Source organism: Dipodomys ordii, unplaced genomic scaffold, assembly GCF_000151885.1.
Source record: "Dipodomys ordii isolate 6190 unplaced genomic scaffold, Dord_2.0 Scaffold114, whole genome shotgun sequence".
Classification (NCBI taxonomy): domain Eukaryota; kingdom Metazoa; phylum Chordata; class Mammalia; order Rodentia; family Heteromyidae; genus Dipodomys; species Dipodomys ordii.
In genome coordinates this window covers 3953191-3972908 of record NW_012267330.1, presented here as the reverse complement: position 1 = coordinate 3972908, position 19718 = coordinate 3953191, and the positions used below count along the sequence as shown (strand labels likewise).

General features: G+C 41.9%; 1 protein-coding gene across 1 annotated transcript in view; it reads left to right on the top strand.

The window, feature by feature from the left end:
• Fat3 (FAT atypical cadherin 3) overlaps positions 1–19229 on the top strand; it is a 526046-nt gene extending 506817 nt beyond the window's left edge. Inside the window, exons 22-25 of the mRNA XM_013028825.1 lie at positions 9212–9365; positions 11084–11736; positions 15254–15367; positions 18610–19229. Coding sequence (XP_012884279.1) covers positions 9212–9365; positions 11084–11736; positions 15254–15367; positions 18610–19229 — 1541 coding nt within the window. The remainder of the gene's footprint in view (positions 1–9211; positions 9366–11083; positions 11737–15253; positions 15368–18609) is intronic.
• The last annotated feature ends 489 nt before the right edge of the window (positions 19230–19718 follow it).

Below are 19718 nucleotides of genomic sequence, written 5' to 3'. Positions count from 1 at the left end.
AAGGAAGGAAGGAAGGAAGGAAGGAAGGAAGGAAGGAAGGAAGGAAGGAAGGAAGGAAGGAAGGAAGGAAATAAGAAAAAGGCCAGAAAAGTTGAGCCAGTAACCTAGCATCACACAGCAGATGAAGCAGTAGAGTAAGGACTTAATCACAGATTTGTGGCCTTCCCCAACACATTCTCTCACTTGTTGCTACTCCAAGTGCATTCCGAGGACCAGCAACATCAGTAACCCTGGGCATATCCACAAACTCAGGATTCCTAAGGGATGGACTAATTTCTTGTCTCTGAATTGCTCTAAAATCTAGGTAATCTAATTCATTTCTTCTCCTACTGTAAACAGCAGTTTTAAAATGCTTCAGATCACCTTATTAAAATAAGAATGTGATAGAAGATTATGATTATTAATTTTAAAAGAGCATCCATTTGTTTAGTGGCTTCCATTTTCAGCATCAGTGTTAGAGGAACATCTGCTAGGTAACCAGATTGTGTTTGCACACTCCTGAACTTACTGCCAAGAAAAGTTCACTGGGGCAGAGAGATCCAAACCTGAATAATCAGAATCTGCAAAAGCAGAATTCAGGCATATGTATTTTTCTCAAGTCTCCAAGGTGGGGTATATTCACATTCAAGTTTGTGAAGTACTGATATTCAGGAATCCTAGTAACTCCATATTAGCAGGCATGCTACTCACTGAGTTCCAGAAGAAAACAAGACACTGGACTTTCAGGAACTGAACATCATATGAGTAGCTAGAGCAGCATTCTCCTGTCAGGAATATTGATGTGCCATGAGCACTCCCTCAAGAACAAGAATAAGAATGTCTACCCAATCCCTCTTAAGGTCAAGCTACATGCCCTCATATGCTCTGTGATCTGAGTAGAGGGAGAGGAAGGCAGGAATTGAACTACTAGAGAATAACTGAGAGAATATTTGGTTAAGTTGCATAAAACTTTTCCCAAGTGGTTTTCTTCTAAATACTTAGTTATTCTATTTTTATGGTGTTGTTTGTTTGGACCTAGGAAATCCTCTGAGTAACAGCATTAATAATTTTAGATACTACAAAAAAAGACCTAAAACTCTAAAGTAGGTTATGTGCAAGCACACAAGAACATACTAGAGGATCAGAATTTATTGTGTGCACAATGTTGCTAACACATTAAAGGTTTTCAGAGCCTCAGAGAAAATATGAAAGGTCTGGCTCAATATATGATATGTGAACAGCAAGCTGGCTTTCCTGGGAAGTTTCGTAGTTCTCATCTTCAAAGGTTTTCATTTTGCAAAGTCAAAAGGTATTAACTATACCACACATGCTGAGAGAGAAAAGTTAGAATAACTAAAATTAGAAATGATCAGACAATGACTAAGTCTGAGCTGGTCCTCACTTGTGATTAGCATTTTACGTGATAAGGAACCCTAAGATCTCTCAAATAATTGAGGTTTGTATGGACTAAAAGTCTAAACATTTCCCAGTTCAGACAAAGTCAGTTAAAAAAAAAACCTGCAGTGATTTTCAATCACTGGTTTGTGAATAACAAAGAAACCATAGTAATTTTAATAATTACAGCAGTAAAGTACCTAATGTTTGTGTACTACACATGGTGAGAATGAGTATCATTTATCAGAAAAATGATAAGGAAGTTCATAGAAGGCAGGCACTTGAGACACGAGCTGATTGTAACAGACAGAATGATATGAACAGGCCTCCACAGCCTCACCCACGCACACCTCCATACATCATGTCGGGTCTTGGTGCTTCTGATGAAATATGTAATTTAACAAGCATGGTGGCTGATGCCCACTCCAGATCACAAGTGCTCACTGCACACTTGTCATTATTTCCACCTCTGTGCAGCAGACAGATGTTTCCTTATCAAGGCCACCAAACCCGATCAGAATGATGTTTGCCTGCATCAGCAAGCAGAGCAGGAGGTAGAGGTCATTACCTGAATGAATTGGATCGGAAAAGGACAACTAAGTCAAAGGAATGAGATGGGGATTATCTTGATTATCCAACAGCGCAGCTCAATTTCACTCTCTAATGGTTGATTCCACTTCTGTTTTTGCATGCAGTAGGTTTTGCAATGTTCTTTTGAGTAAGGAAAGGAGAAAGCATTTTTAAGTTTGTCTGGGTCCAGACTTCAAAGCCATCTGTGTCTGCTATAACTAGAAGGATTGTAAATGGGAACACAGCTTTGAGGCAAGGCTTAAAAATACACATCTCATTTTGCCAAGACTTGAAGACAAAGCAGCTATGGCTTTTTTTGTACAAGTATCTCAATGCTAGTAGGACCATTTCCTTTTTAAAATCTGAGATCTGGTATACTGTGCCTCTGCTGCTCACGGCCATAGGTAACCTTGCAAAAGACATCTTTTTTAAACTATGATAATAGTCCTTATGGCACACACTTGTTGTTAGAATTAAATGACATACATAGAAAGTTCTGAACATTTTTTATCACAGAATAAGCTATTGTTCTGGTTACTAACTTCTTTGCTGTTCAGCCATCCAAAGGGGGTTGGGAATTTACTTGTCTTACTGCCTTTGAGATGACTTTTTAAATTATAGTTTTTCTTTCCTATTTACCAAATTATAAATCTTATTTGTGGACTTCTGTCTATCTCTTGGAATTCTGTTACCTTTATTTCTAAGTTATAGCAAATGGGACAATGCTTGGAATGAGTAGAGACTTAAATCATGCTATTTGCGTGTGTCTGAAATCATCCATTGTTACAGAACTTGTCTGCTTCCTTGAGAGCTATGGGAAATAATTATAAACACCTCCTTCTCATTGCTGGCAGGTAGTGAGCTCTGGCTCATTGACATGTTCTAGTGCCAACACAGTCTTGTAGTAAGATTTGAAAACCAGAAAGCCAGGATTTGAGTTCAAAGTCAATCACTTACTAACTATAAATTCTGGAATAAGACATGAAACCCCTCAAATAGTCATGGGGTAGGAGTGCTAGGGAGCCTCCTCTTTTTCTTTCATAGAATGAAAATATCAGATCACTTAGTATATTATGACAGATTTACTATCTGTGAATGAAAGAACCCACTTGAGGTAATGTCTCACTTTAAATTCTGATTTTTCCAAGGGACAGAAACATCAAATCACCTCTCACCCATCAGATAAGAAATCAGTTCCATGATAGTGATTCAAATGTCCTTGGTTTCTAGATAGCCCCCCTCCCAGGTGCTTCTGACATAGTTATATCTAAAAAAATTGTCCAAGGCTTGCAAACAGTAGCTAGAGAGTTTACTACTTTTAGTCCTTTCTTAACTTCCCTCCTCTTCTATCCCTACATGTGTGACTCTTATGCCATGACTCCCCTTCCTCCCCCTTTAGTCTAAAATAGCATGTAGTTTATCCTCACAAGTTATTCTATCTTTAAGTGACATGCCATCCTGGCCAACAATTTTTCTCAGTCCCAACTGTTTTCGACAATTCCAATAAAGTAGCTTTCCAAATTAAAAAAAAAGTCCTAAGTCAGCATAACTTGAGGCATGCATACTTCAGACAACAGCCTCCTGCCCACAGACTTCAGCTGGCCTTCCCTGATGAAACCCATTAGTAATTCAGTTTCAGTCACATCCTTGGGAACACACACTGCTGTCATCTATAGATGTTTACATATCTTATATTTATATAAATAAGTCTGAAAAGTTCCAACATCAGTAGCTAACCACTTGACTACCCTCAGGTCTCTCTAAGTAAGAGTGAGGGTAATTCTTCTAAGGAAAGTCTCATCAGCCTTGATGTCACAGTGCCACCACCACAGAAGGAAAGGGCCTTTAGCAAGTCATAGGCCATGAAAGTGAGGACAATTGAACACAGATAATGCCAAAACAAGTATGAGGTGAGAGTCTGATTGTAAGAAAGATAGTAAGAGAGGACATAGATAGTAAGGCAGAGAGAAGAAACACTCTCAAAAACCTTAATTGTAACTGGCAGAAATAAAATCTTGGAATGAATCCCACAAAAGACTCAGAAATTGGAAGCATTAGTCACTTCAGAAAAGAAGATGATAGAGAGAAAGACTTTGTATTAATTCATTTTATGTTACTGTAAAAAAAAAGAAAAAGAAAAATACCTGAGTCTTGGAACCTTATTCAAAAAAATGTATTTAGCTCACAATTCTAGAAGCTCAAGGGCATAGGACTGGCATCAGCTCAGCTCTGGTGAGGAGCCCAGAGCAAATGGCATAACAACAAGAATATGTGCTGGAGAAAGACATATTGAAGGACAGAAGCCAGGTACAACTGGGGTCCCATAAAAATACTCTAATCCCCAAATGGCCTAAAATCTCACCAGTCCCCACTTCTTAAAGGTCTTACCATGTCTTGAAGACTCCACACTGGAGATCAAGTTTGCTAACACCTTCGTGAACACAAATAATAGCCAAGCCATACAAATCTAAAAATACGAATTATTCAAATGGCTGTTTAAGAAGCAGGCAAAGCCAGTCTAGATTCCCACTTTTCCTCTGCCACGTACTTTTCCTCTGCCATGTGCTTTCCCCACACCTGAGCAAATCCTGTGGGTGCTACTGAAATGTAAGAACTTGGGACTGGAGAGCTGGAGAACACTTGGCACTAAGCTGCCTTGAGAGTATTAGATGCTGATACCACAGCCACCTCTCATCCTCTACCACCAGCTACCAGTGCTCTATCCATGCCTTCATAACCTCTCAGGGGGATGGTGGCAAAAAGATTTGCTGCTTGGGTGATGGAGCAACCCAAAGGTGCTGCCTCAGTCTTCTGTGTGCTCAGAATTCCCATCGGATGCCTACGTGCCTGGTGCCTCACTGTTCAATATGCATTATAATTAAGGATTAGGTTGGTAAGCAAGAAAATTCTCTAACTTGGAAGACAGATAATGTTAGAGTTCTTCAGAGAAACAAAAACAATAGGAGATCATATATATATATATATATATATATATATATATATATATATATATGATGTTGATATATTATATACAATCTCTCCCCATATATACATCACATGCATACATGTACACATACATATACATGGAGGGAAAGTAGGATTTATTTTAAGAATTTCCTTCACATGACTTGAAAGTTGACAAGTCTGAAATTTGTAGGGCAATCTGACAAGCTGGAAATTCATGTAAGGTTTTATTTTACACTCTTCAATTAAAAATCCACACAACAGGCAGTATTTCTTCAATGTTACAGTCTCAAGACAGAATTCTTTCTTTGTAAGTTCTTCAGCTGAATGGATAAAGCACACCACATTATAGAGAGTAATATATACTTTCCTTGAAGACAAGTGATTACAAATGTTAACACATCCACAAATACCTTTACAATAGTATCTACCCTCGTGTTGAACAAAGAACTAGGCACCAATAACCTAACCAAGTTGACACAGGAAGATTCCTGTCACTAAGACCAGAACAAAGAAACTGAATAAAAGTAACTCGCAAGAAACTATACAGGAAGAAAACTTCATAAAAGTATTATTAGTATCCTCAGAGAGATAAGATATTATAACCACAGTACAGGAGCAGATGTTATATAGTTAAAGAAAACACCTCAGCAACCAAAATAAAAGTGTTATTGAAAGATGACAACATAAATGAAAGTCTCAAGGAAAGGTTCAAGATAAGAAAGTCTCTCAGAAAGCAAAGCAAGATAGATATTAAAGCAGGATAAATTTAGAGGAAGCTCTGGATCTGAGATATAAGCAATAAAACTCCATAAAGACTAAAGGGGGAAAAAAGAAATCACAAATCAAATACTAAAAGAAATTTCTAGAAAGTTGAGGGACAAATATTTTTAATTTATTTTAATTTTATTTTACTGTACGGGTGATGTACAGAAGGGTTACAGTTACATACTTAGGGTGTTGAGTACATTTCTTGAGCAGTGTTACCCACTCCCTCATTTCCTCCTGCTTTCCCTCCTCCACCATTCCCCTCACCACCAAGTTGTAAAGTTCATTTCCAACATAGTGTCTTGTGAATATCACTGTTATATTAGTTCACCCTTTATCCTTTACCTCACCATTTTGCTATTTCCTTTTCTTTCCCCAAATCAAATAAACACATATACAAGACACAGGGTACCAAAATAAAAAACAGTGATAATGGGATAAACCAAAGGGGAAAAAAACAAAAACAGAAGAAATAAATTCACACAGCACTTTTTAAAAAAAAAACTCTTGTTTCGATATCCTGGAGTTCATTTCGCTTTGCATCATCTTATATGTTCATATGTACATATCTATTAAGCTGTTGTGATCCTTTACTAGGACTATCCTAGACATATACTAGTTATTACAAATGAAGGAAACCATGCAGCCTATGTTTCTTTGGGTCTGGCTTACTTCACTTAACATGATTATTTCCAGGTCTTTCCATTTCATTATGAAAGGAGTGATGGATTGTACATGTTTACACTCCCACCAACAGTGTAGTAGCATTCTTTTGGCTACATCCCTACCAGCATCTATTATTATTTGTTTTCTTGATAATGGCCATTCTAAAGGGCATTGCAACCAAGAAAAAATAGAAAGCCCACAGATTGGGAGAAAATCTTCACTAGCCATACAACAGACAAGGGCCTCTTATCAAGAATATGCCCCCAATAACAAATCTTCAAAGAAACAACCATTAATAAGTGAACTAAAAAATTAAAAGCAGACTTCTCTGGAGAGGAAATAAGAATAGCCAAAAATAAGGAAACAGGTTGACCCATTGTAACAATGAGATGTACAAGACACTATATTGAAAACGAACTTTACAATTTCTGGGTTGCGGGGGGGGGGAGGAGGAGTTTGGGAGGTGGGGAGGGAAGAGATGGTAGGGGAAAAACAAAGGAGGAGGTAACAATGCTTGATAGGAAATGTACTCATTACTCATGTAACTGTAACCCCTCTGTACAGTATTTTTACAATAAAAATATATATGAAAAAAAGAATAGCCAATAGACACATGAAGAAATGCTCAACATCTCTGGCTATAAAAGAAATGCAAATTGAGAACAAGGATTTCTAAATGTAAGCACCTACTGACTACTCAGTGCTGGTTAAAAATAAACTCACAGTAAAGTACATAATTGCAATACTTTAAAAGGAAAAAAAGATCATAGGGGATGAGCTAACAAGGAGTGTGAATTCTGTCAAAATAAATTATTTGACATTATGAAACTTGAACAACCAAACCTTTTGACAGTATTTATAGATGAGATTAAGGAGAATGATGGGGAGGTAGATTGGTTAGAACACATTGCAAACATGAACAGAAATGTAACAATGAAATCCTTCCCCCTTTTAACTAATGTAACCTATTTTTAAAAAAAACATTTTCCCTGTATTTGATTCTGGTGCCCTGCATCTTGTATATACATTTTTCTAATTTGGGGAGGGCAAAGGAAATAACAAAATTCTAAAATGAGTACACAGGTTGACCCATTGTAACAATGATATATACAAGACACTATGTTGAAAAAGAACTTTACAACTTGGTGGGGGGAGGGAGGAGCTGGAAAGGTGGGGAGGGAAGGGATGGTAGGGGAAAAGCAAAAGAGGAGGTAACAATGCTTGATAGGAAATGTACTCATTACCTTACTCATGTAACTGTAACCCCTCTGTACAGTATCTTTACAATAAAAAACGTTTCAAGATATTAGAAAAACAAATCAGGTTACATGCATACTTCAGGAAGCAAAATGACATTGGATTTTTCTCAAAAGCAACAAAAATATTACTTAAAACACCTGCACAACCTAACTCTTAAAAGAGAGCTACACAAGAACTCAAAAAAAAATTGGCCAGACATCTGTGATCAACTCCTTTAATCCTAGCTACTCAGGAAGCTGAGATCTGAGTATTGAGGTTTAAAGCTAGCCAATGCAGACTTATCCATGGGATTCTTATCTCCAATTAACCAGCAAAGAAGCCAGAAGTCGAGGTGTGGCTCACATGGGAGAACACCAGCCATGATCAAAAAAGACAAGAGCTCAAGGCCCTGATTTCAATCTCAGTACTAGCATGCACATGCATGCATGTACATGTGCACACACACACACACACACACACACTCACAAAATGAAATTAAATTTAAGAAATTTCTAGAGAAATTAGAGGGTAACCAAGAAATAGTCAACCAGGTGATTCAGGAGACTGAGCTTCCACACAGGTAAACAGGGCAGCCACATGCAAGGGTAAGTAGCCAAGGAGAAGGCCCTGACAGCTCAGCAGAGCTTTAGTGAATGGAAGTGTAAGGCACAGACATAAAACCACACAGATACATCTAACCCAGGAAGACTCTGGCATTAAACTTACAATAAGTATTTAAAATATGATCAGTCCCAAACACAAGACTATCTTTTACTCCAGGAAAAACGAAATATTGTGCATGCAAACAAAATAGTTGTAGTTCACCAGGTAGCATTTCATAGTTCAAGCCCCAGTAACTGGTACATAATTTTTTTTCTTAATTAATGAAAGTACAGAAGAAGAGCCCTTCCTAATTATTCATCTTTTCCATTTCTGAGTTATACATGATGCTACTTCTTTGTAGAATGTTAGCCATGTCTGATATGCAGTATTTGCTAAACATCAGATACCTATTTCTGATAAGGGGTCATGATGCAAAACTCAAGATATGGATCAGGAGCCAGGTGAAGGCTGGGGTCCTTCTGCTATCCCATGCACACACGCAGCAATCTCAGGTGCAACTTAGCTGACAACTATTCTTGTTCTTCCTACCCTCCTCTCACCTCATGTCCAAGTGGTGGCTTCAGTCCTTGACTAAGAAAAAAAGGCTCCTAGGCAGGAGAAGGAAGAGTTCATGAGAGGCAAAAGCATGGCACTGATGGGACCCTACTCTGATCTGGAACTCTCCCTCCTTTAACAGCAGCAAGGTGGTGGAGAAAGCATCTTCTCTTCATTTGGGTGTCTACTCATGAAATCTGTCCTTTATGTGTCTCACAATTCTCACTAGCACTTATGAATGTGGTTAATTAGTTGCATTTCTGTGGACTCAGAAGAAATTCAAACTGTGACTTGGGATTTTTGTGGCACGATGAGTTCGAAACAACCAATTTGCAAATCATCTTTGGAATTTAAACCCCTCTTAAGTTAGGCACATTTCAATAAGGGAATTGGTATGATGTGTTACTATGGAATCCAAGCACTCAGAATCCACTTTGACTTTTGTAGTTCATGAGGCTCTCTGTTTCCACAGGCTATCAATGCACCTGTCTCTCACAGTTCACGGGGAGAAACTGTGAATCTGAGATCACAGCCTGCTTCCCAAACCCCTGCCGGAATGGAGGATCCTGTGACCCCATAGGAAACACGTTCATCTGCAGTTGCAAAGCCGGGCTCACTGGAGTCATGTAAGTGTGATTGTGAAATGGTTTCTCCAATGCCAGATGCTGAGAAAACCGTCCAGTAGGACAAAGTATTTCTTGCAGTTAAGATAGACAGAAAGCTCTTGTTCATGTTTACAAGTGACTAAAATGTTAATAAGGCTCAACTCTTTGTTTTGAATTTATGGATAACATCTATTTTGTTTTATACATCTATATTTCCCAAGCCTTATATAATTACTGCATATCCTGTAATTAAGAAATCAATTCATTTAAAGAATGTCATTGATGGCACCTAATATTTCCAGGTTAATTCTGAGGCAGACAAACTATCCATTACCCCAGAATACATTAACTGCACCCTACTGCCTAGTGTTTGATGATTGTTCTGAGAAACTAAACCTTGCCTGCCCTTTGCAAACCATTTTTCCCTCCAAGAAATGAGTGAAATTAATATGTGAGCCAAATGGAAAGGGAATGTTTTAAATTCTTAGTAAAATGCCACTTCCAACCATTCTCCGTCATTTTGGAAGTATATACATGAAGTCTCGAGGAAGTGATATTCTAATTACAGATCAGTCTCATGTATTCATTAGACCAAATCTCCTGAGGACTTTACCAAGAAATTCTTAGCTGGCTTTGAATCACTGAATGTAATTTAAAGTAATAAAGCTGCATTTATTTTTAAATACTCTGATTCTAACTAATTTCTGGCTGACCTGTTCAAATCAGTGACATTTGGCTACATTTTATAAGTTGGATTACTAAAAATATAGGTAGTTGCACCTCTATGAGTCTATCAGAATGATTGCTAAAATAGAAAACAGTTTGAAAGGCAAGAGGGTCTATGTTTTCTGTGTGGAAGTAAGAAAGAATAAGAAATGCTTACCCTATAATTATACCCAAAATGAGTCATGAATGGCTTTAAACAAAAATAAAATTGATTTAATCAACTCAATAGACATTTTTCTCTATAATCTACATTAGCATTAGCTTTAACATAAACATAAGATTCTGGAAAGGATGTAGCACTTCACCCACCCATTGCTCCTGAAGCCCCTAGCTTTCCAGGGGAAGCAAACATTTCAGTACCTGTTAGAGGAAAACGTTAGAACCACTTGTTTTCCTCTCTACAAACCCTATACTGGCATAGAGGTTCACAGCTCTTTAGGTGAAATTCGACACTCTCAAGAGCTCTGAGAAGTGAAACCTTTGGGGAGACATTCATGGCAAACTCATTTGATGGCAAAACCTGCCCCAAACTGTTCTGAGGCACTCTCCAGTCTTCACTGCTGTCATTTCGTGTGCACGTCCGTGTGTCTCCCCCAGACACACACGTGTAGTGGATTGTGAAGTTCTACGCCAGTGTAGTTGGAGGGGGGGAGAAGGATTATACTGCATAATGTGAGAGATAAGTACTATATGTTTCTTTCTAAAATTGCACAATTTTGAATTCTGATGTGCACCTGCTCCTAAAGTATCTTTTTCCCCATGACATCTGTTTTTTGTGCTTTTACTCTTCTCCTGCTATTCTTCCCTCCCCCCATTTCTGAGGGGACTTCTGGGATGAGGGAACGCTTTTGCGCAAGGTGAGGGTGATGGCCAGGTTAATACGCGCGCATGTGTGCGCGCACAACAACCATTCTGTGACGTTCCATCCATGCCCTCGGGTCCCTTCTTTTTTGTTGTCCTTGAGCTTTAGTGCAGGCCCCTGCCTGAGGTTGTGTTCTGTCCTTGCCGTGAAGGTGTGAGGAGGACGTGGATGAGTGTGAGCGGGAGGAGTGTGAGAACGGCGGCTCCTGCGTCAATGTGTTCGGCTCCTTCGTCTGCAACTGCACGCCTGGCTTTGTGGGGCAGTCCTGCGGGCTGCGGCCCGTGGTGGTGCCCAACATCCAGGCCGGCCACGCCTACGTGGGCAAGGAGGAGCTCATCGGCATCGCCGTCGTCCTCTTCGTCATCTTCGTCCTCGTCGTGCTCTTCGTCGTCTTCCGCAAGAAGGTCTTCCGCAAGAACTACTCCCGCAACAACATCACGCTGGTGCAGGACCCGGCCACGGCCGCGCTGCTGCACAAGAGCAACGGCGGCCCGTTCCGCGCGCTGCGCGCGGGGGATGCCCGCAACCTTTACCAGGAGGTGGGCCCGCCGCAGGTGCCCGTGCGCCCCATGGCCTACACGCCCTGCTTCCAGAGCGACTCCCGGGGCACCCTAGACAAGGCCGCGGACGGGCTGGGGCCCGAGCACCAGGAGATGACCACCTTCCACCCCGAGTCCCCGCGCATCCTCACCGCCCGGCGCGGCGTGGTCGTCTGCAGCGTGGCCCCCAACCTCCCGGCCGTGTCCCCCTGCCGCTCCGACTGCGACTCCATCCGCAAGAACGGCTGGGAGGCCGGCACAGAGAGTGAGTGGGCAGCAGCTGAGGGGTGGCGGGGGACGGAGACGGGGCAGTCCAGAAGACGGCAACTGGGCTTGCTCCTTCCTTCCTTCCTCTCTTCTTTCCCTCCCTCCCTCCTTCCTTCCTTCCTCTCTTCTTTCCCTCCCTCCTTCCTTCCTTCCTTCCTCTTCTTTCTCTCCCTCCCTCCCTCCCTCCTTCTTTCCTTCCTTCCTTCCTTCCTTCCTTCCTACCTTGCTTCCTACCTTGCTTCCTTGCTTTCTGTGCCTGACTGAGGCTTGAACTCAGAACCCGGGTGCTGCCCCTGAGCTTTTTTGGCACAATACCACTTGAGCTCCACTTCTGGCTTTTTGAGGGTTAGAGATATGAGTTTCATGGACTTTTCGGCCAAGGCTGGCTGCCAACAACATTCCTCAGATCTCAGCCTCTTCAGTAGCTACAATTATAGGTGTGCACCACCACTGGTGCCCTGCTGTGTGCCTGCTCTCATTTCTGTTTACATATGGGGAAAATGCAGCTCACTGAGAATCCTATTACATGTACAAGCACATAGCTGAGAGGAGGCTGCCATTGGTCAAATGGGGCCTCCCAGAATCTAGAAATCTGTGTTCTCCTAATGGGGCACAACTGACCCCATGAAGAGCCATGGAAGTGATGGGCAGACCATGAGAGAAGGGCATATGATAGACCTCAGGGAAGCAGAGAAGAGGGAGAGATCTGGAGAGAGGCATTCTGTAGACCAACAGCATGCTCAGAAGAAAAGCTAGCCATTCGGTTTGGGTAAAGTGTAGGATCTATGAAACCAAAGAGTGTACCACAAGACAGAGAAAGTGGCTGGTGGTGGGTGGTGGCATCACGCTCTCCTTTGGCCTCATATAGCAGGACTCTAAGCAGCAAAGAGCCATGAGGTACAAAGTGCTAGGGGTGAGAATGTCCATAATGTGGTAAATACAACTGAGCCAGTGCAGTTGGAGCCTGGTGAGTACCAAGGGACAGAACATGTGTTTAGCAACAGAAGTGATGGGGGGATGTTTCATACACTGAAAAACTGGCTCAGAATGAATCAAAATGGAAAGGAGCTAAGCAGCTTCTGTGAGTGTTTAGTTGAAGGAGGGTGATGCTCTTTCCTGCTTTAGGATCAGGCAGAATAAGATTGAGGCAAGCTCTCTTGTAACCTGTGACTTTCCATGGGCCAAATAATTTAATTCTCTAGCGACAGTGAGTTCAAGTCTGAAAGTGAAAACTCATCATCCATGCATGCAGCTTGGGTGACATTATGGAAAGGTGAGCATACAGAGGACCAAGAGCAGAGAGACGGTCTCTCTCTGATCAACCCAGATCTCTGAAGGAACTTTGGAGATGTCTGAATATGGATGTAAAGCAGAAGGGGAGGAACCAAGAAGAGAGATATGTTCTCACCAGCAGGGAGAAGAGGGAGAGAGGAGGATCCACTGTGCTGAAGCCTAGAGAATATCAGTAAAGTCAGTGGTAGACCACACTCTAAAATCACTCAGGAGGACAGATCTATACTGGAAGGTTCTGGAAGATTCTTTCAATGTCCAGAGCTCCCAATTAGAGGCATCATGGTAGAAGCCAGCATGAAAATGTTATGGACAAAAGATTTGATGAGAATACCTAGGTAAAGCCACCACTGCTGTGTGTTATGTCATCACCTTAGACACTGGTTACTCGTTACCAACCCATCACTTCCTGAAAAATAACACTGCTTTGAGGGGATGATGTCACTTGCCTGAATGTGCATAACTAGAGAAAGGAGGAGACAGTACTCAGGCTCCAAAGCCTGTGTTCTTGCCACACTGTTCTGGGAAGCCTGAAAAGGAAGGAGATAGAGAGACAGAAATAACAACATATCTTTTGTTTTTTATTGTGAACATACTATACAGAGGGGTTACAATTACATGGGCAAGATAATGAGTACATTTCTTATCAAGCATTGCAGCCTCCTCCTTTGTTTACCCTTCACATCCCTTCCCAGCCTCCCCCCAACCTCCACCCAACAACATATCTTGATAAGAACAAAGATGTGATCTTTCCATTCCAGTGCTACCCCACCATGCCATCTATCTTCTGGTAGGCACACATACATTTTAAGTAGTTGCCCTGGGATTTCAACCATCAATACCCACCTCAAATTATCCGTGCAGTTGGAATTTACTTGAGCATTGCCAATCTACCAGCAAATAGGCTCTTCTATGTAGCAACAAAAAAAAAGAGGTTTTTGAGGGAGTAGAGAAGTGGTGAAGGTTTATGCATGGCATGGCATGCATTTACCAGGCCATACCATTTGCCATTTCTTTCTTGGTGTGCAAGGCTCAGTTTGTGCTTCCCTTCTGCTTTGTCATCAGAGTTTGTAGTGCGGTTGGGAGGTAAATTTCTCCCTGGTGCACCTAAAACTATCCAACTCATCCAACTCATCATTTCACCGTGGCTTCAACATGTGACAGTAGAGGCAGAGCCCCTGTGCAGCTCCTGACCCCACTCCGCTATAGAGGAAGCTGATTTTTGTGGTCAAAGAAGAACTCTACCCTAATCACACGTCTGTTTGCCTTTGAACCCTCATGTTATGCAATGATTTGCAGTTTTTCCTGGTGATCATTTTCTGTCCCTCTTCATGACCTGACAGCTTTATTTCCAGAATCCACCTCAGGCCAAAACTCCCATTTCCCCCATCGTGTTGTTGAGTTCTATGGAATACATTTCTTTCTTTGTTAAGCAAGACAGAGCTGGCTGCTGAGACCATCTCTGGGCAACGAATTCATTCTGTACTTGACAGCCTCAAGATAGGGTCTGCTTTTATTGCTTCTTTTACTCTATCAAATAAGAAAATAGCCTGTGTGTGTGCGTGCACATGCATGCATGCACACGCACACGCATCTATCTGTTTCTGGGTGTCTCTGTACAGCAAAGAGGGAGGAAGTATGTGACTCAGAGCACATCCACACAACTGTCTACCAGACGCAGTGCAGAATAGTCATTTCCAAAAGTGATACATCACTGCCCTCTAGGAGGCAGACCTGGAATTTCACCTACTCCCCAAAGACAGCAGTGGGCTAAGTTTAATGGCATTCTTGCCTATAAAATATTTATGTCCCTATTTTAAAAGTAATCTCTTTTAACCTGATGTTGACACCACATTGGTTCATGTAAATGACGTAAATTAAGTCTGAACGGCAAAGGGGCAGCTCAGCCACCTCATCTTTATTTCACTCTTCAAGACACAAGTGCTTTCCCCTCGAGGAGAGAATGCTCCTTTCAGCTGTCAGCTATTTGGAAGCTCATTTACCATGGGTTAAGGGTTTCAGATCCATAATGTAAATCATTTGATTGACAGACCTTTGCCCCCCGTGACACAATCAATTTTCCATTGTGGAGCTAGGGTCATTTCTCCTATGCAAATTAGAGCCCAGAGAAGTGCGCTAGTTTGGGCAGTGGCGGGGAAGCAGGACCAAAAATTTGCGCAAGGTAACCATTATCACTTCTGCTTTCTTTCTGGCTCTCCATGAAGACAAAGGGGTTGATGACTCCGGAGACGTATCGTGCTTTGCAGGCAGCAATAAAGGCAGCAACTCTGAAGTCCAATCCCTGAGCTCCTTCCAGTCAGATTCAGGGGATGACAATGGTAAGAGAGATGCTTATTTGCACTGGGCTGTTTGGGCTTCCTGTGGTGAAGGGGATGGTGATCAACACAGCAGTGTTTCTTGACCTGCTTCTGGCCTTTGAGCGTATTCACTATCTTTATAATTGACCCCTCTGCTGGGTGTCCTGGCTTGAGAAGCCCCTGTTGAGCTATGATTCTGAGCAGGCCCAAAGAAAGGCTCCAAGGGTCAACTGCATTTGCCTGGAACTCCAATAGTGAATATTCTTTGATTTGGATCATGATAGATATGTTGTGAAATAAACTACCCCAAGTGATACTTCCTAGCACACAGAATAACATTTCTCTTTTTTGTTTTACTTATAATCTGTTTTACTTTATATTGATCCTCTTGAAATTAGTGTCTGAAATCAGTTCAGAGACAAAACTGCCTTTCTATAGAACCAATGATATCTCCATTTAGATTGATCTTTCTTATAAACATTGGCTTTTGGAGAATTGATGCAGAGCTATGAAACAACTCCTTACAAACATGCACATCCATTCACAGTGTGGCACAAAAGTCCTTATGGCTCACAGATTGCTACAATAACTCCAAATTTGCCATTTCCTCTTCCTGAGAACTTGTGCTTGTGGAATGGATGCTGATGCTGGACTGTGATTTCTGAGCTGAGAAGTCAGATTTGAAGGATATGTTTTCTCTGCAGAGTAAGGAAGTAGAAAGTCATAAAAACCAAATGTTGACCATATGGTGGTAAAGCATAAGTAATTTCAAATAGTCATCACAGGCCCACGCAGCTTCATCTTAGCCTATGCTTTGGATCATTCCTCCCATTTACCAGCTTTTGGCAATTTATTAATAAATTGATATAATCATTCAGTATATGAATCCCTGATTAGTTCCTATGCATTTTGTACATAGACATGCAGAATGAAAATGGCTCAGTGCATCCCCCATATTCCAACAAATACCAATATAGGTGAGCTCTCAGGTCATACATGTAACCAGGGCAGGAAAGTGATCTCCCTCTTCCCCTCCCCTCTTTTACCTCCCCTCTTCCCCTATCTCTCTCACTTTATTACTCAGAAGCCCCAGTGAGCCAGTGAGCCGCTCAACTGGACTTCTGCTCACTGGCCATTCTCAAAAGGTCAGGAACACAAACTTTGACCCAAGCCTCGTCTCATAGTCCACCTTCCTTTCCTCCTTCACACACAGAAGAGTTAGTCCATACTGCATATAAAACACCAAGAACATAAAATTTTCCCACTAAACGCAGCAGCTCCAGGATGGGTGCTCAGTTCATGGTTCTCATGGGCTCTTAAAGTCCTGCACCTATCCTGGCATGATTAGCATTCTAAATGGCTCCCCACTCAGAAGTTTTATGTTGATAACCTTCTCCACAAATTGTGAATATTAGACACTGTGGCAACCGGAGATCACCTTCCTGAATCTATTTGGAGGCCAGTTAAAAACTTCTGGCCAGCAGTAGCCTGGCTTTTGATTGATCTGAACTATGGGAGTTATCACCTGTGTGTGCATTTATCTAACATGCAACGTTATCTCCCATCAATGGTGCTGGGTTCAGAATAGCATGATTGACCAACATGTAATTATCCCCAAGAACAGTGAGATCTTCCTCTGAGAGCCATTGAGATTTGCTAATGAGAAGTTAACATGAGCTTGATGAGCCACTGCCTTCTACGTTAATAGTACAGGAACATAAGCTATGAATTTATGAACCAGCAGCACCAGCCAATCATGCTTTTCAGGAGGAATGTCCTCAGATTTGCTGCCCTCTCTCTCTCTGTTTCAACAAATAGGATCCCATAGCTAAGGTTCATAGATGCATTTCCCCAGGAATAGAGTGTGGAAAAGCTTTGGGTATTTATCTGCTGCATGTTTATTGTTGTTGTGGTTTTGTTGTTAAGAGAAGTTAAAGTGTGTTTGAAATATGTAACTAACCTGAAGCTGTCCTTCCCTTCCCACCCATCTTCTTTTCCTGCCCAAAGCATCCATAGTGACTGTCATTCAGCTTGTCAACAATGTAGTTGACACTATAGAAAATGAAGGTATTTACTTTTTTTTCTTCCATAATTTCTTTGTGGAAAGAGTTATCCTTTTAGAAATTGCATTTCATATTACTTTGTACTGGGATGTTTTTAATCAACAGAGATTGCAATAAATAGCTGATTTCAATTAAGGTGCTGGATGTTTTTGGTATAGATTGGAAAAACTGGGAAAATTTAGTTCGTAATATTTCAATATGCGGGATATTTTAAAACCCTTCCAAAAAGTATTCAATGCATTGGGATCCAGTTAGTACCTAAATTATTCTTATACTCCGCTTGTATTCATTGACACCTACTGTAAGCTGGAGATAGGAAATCTTTCCAAGTTATGTTATAGGGGGATTGAATTCTATCAGGTCACTTTAGTGATTGCATAAAAATTCTAACATGATATAAGTGGGCTTTTATATTTTTATTGCATAAATAAAAATGGAGAACTTTTTGAAAGGCTAACCTTAGCTCTACAGATCATAGTTCTTTAGGAGTCTTTATTGTCGTCTAAAATGTTCTACTGTATCATTTGTCACATGACTTGGATTGTCAGATTTACTTTTTACTTTGCATTTAAACAGTGTCTGTCATGGACCAGGGCCAGAACTACAACCGAGGTGATTCTGCAGCACCCCAGCATATCATGTTATTTAAGCACTTTACCTTGCTGAGTTCCTTCTTAACCTGTCCCCTCTGCATCCTTTCTGTATCTCAGTTTTGCATGTTTCAGGTGTCTTGTGTGCTCAGTATTGGAAGTAAATGTTCCATAGCTTCCCTTTTCCAGCCCCATCCCCTGCGATTGTAATTCATCCATCTGCCCACTCACCTCCGTGTTTTCCACGGTCCACAAGATCCTGGATACACCTCTCTGCCAGCATGTGGACAGGAAAAAGGGTAGGGGTGGAGAAGGGCTTCCCTCATCTGTGTGTCCTCAGCCTTCCCTTCCTAGCCATCTCTCTTGGCTCTGCAGATATGAGGCTCTGTGGCCTCCAGCAGTCTCTCACCATTGCCATTGCCTGTTGTCCCCGGCCAGAGCATGGCTGGCCCTGTTGACTGTTGTTAAGGAGCATGCAGGTGGGCCTGGCTTTGCAGGTGATCCTGGGAGTTAGGAACTGCATGTCTGACCCATTCTCTCCACTGCTTTCTCAGTCTTGCTCCAACTCCAGTCTGGAAAGACATTCACTGTGGTGGCTTTTCTCTCACAGCTTATCACTGGGACACCTCTGACTGGATGCCAGGGGCCCGCCTGTCAGACATAGAGGAAGTACCCAACTATGAGAACCAGGATGGAGGGTCTGCACACCAAGGGAGCACACGGGAGCTGGAAAGCGATTACTACTTGGGTGGTTATGACATCGACAGTGAATATCCACCTCCCCATGAAGAAGAGTTCTTGAGTCAGGACCAGTTGCCTCCACCCTTGCCAGAAGACTTCCCAGACCAATATGAGGTTCTGGCTCCTTCCCAGCCTGTCTCCCTGGCCAGCACACTGAGCCCAGACTGCAGGAGAAGACCCCAGTTCCATCCAAGCCAGTACCTCCCTCCTCATCCGTTCCCCAATGAAACAGATTTGGTGGGCACATCTGCTGGCTGCGATTTCAGTACTCTTGCTGTGAGCATGAACCAGGGCACAGAGGCTCCAGGCCCAAAAGACATATCTCTATCCTTGCACAATTCCAGAGGCACCTCGTCCTCAGATGTGTCAGCCAATTGTGGCTTTGGGGATTCTGAAGTCGCCATGAGTGACTATGAGAGCGTGGGAGAGCTCAGCCTCGCCAGCCTTCACGTTCCCTTCGTGGAGACTCAGCACCAGACTCAAGTGTAAAGGCACAATCAAGGTGCTGTGCCCCACTGGTGACGGGAAACTGGAAGGAGATTGGCTGAGCTTGTGTCTCAATAAGAGTAGCCTGTGGAGATGTGGCATTTTCCCAGGAAGAACTTCTTCACAAGTCACATTGTCCTAAGCAAGCTTGCTTCTAGTTGGGTGAAAAAGAAAGGCTCAGAAATTGTTTCTGCTAGCCTTGTGGTGGGTCCCTGTGTTCATTGCTCAGAAGGCCAAGGAGAGAAAACGGTTTCACTTGTGTTGAACAGATCTGTGTGGCTTCATGCAGCATTGCACCCTAGAGTATCACGGCACTGGTCTTTGCAGTGTTATGAAACAATGCAACAGTCAGAGAAATGTTGTTGCTTATCATTTTGAGCCAATGAAATGAAAATACTAGTAATTAGGGGAAAAGTTAGCATTTTAGGTGGAAGATAAGAAGGAAATTGGCTGAAGCCTTTAAAATCAACTCTATTTTTTTCTAATAAGCTG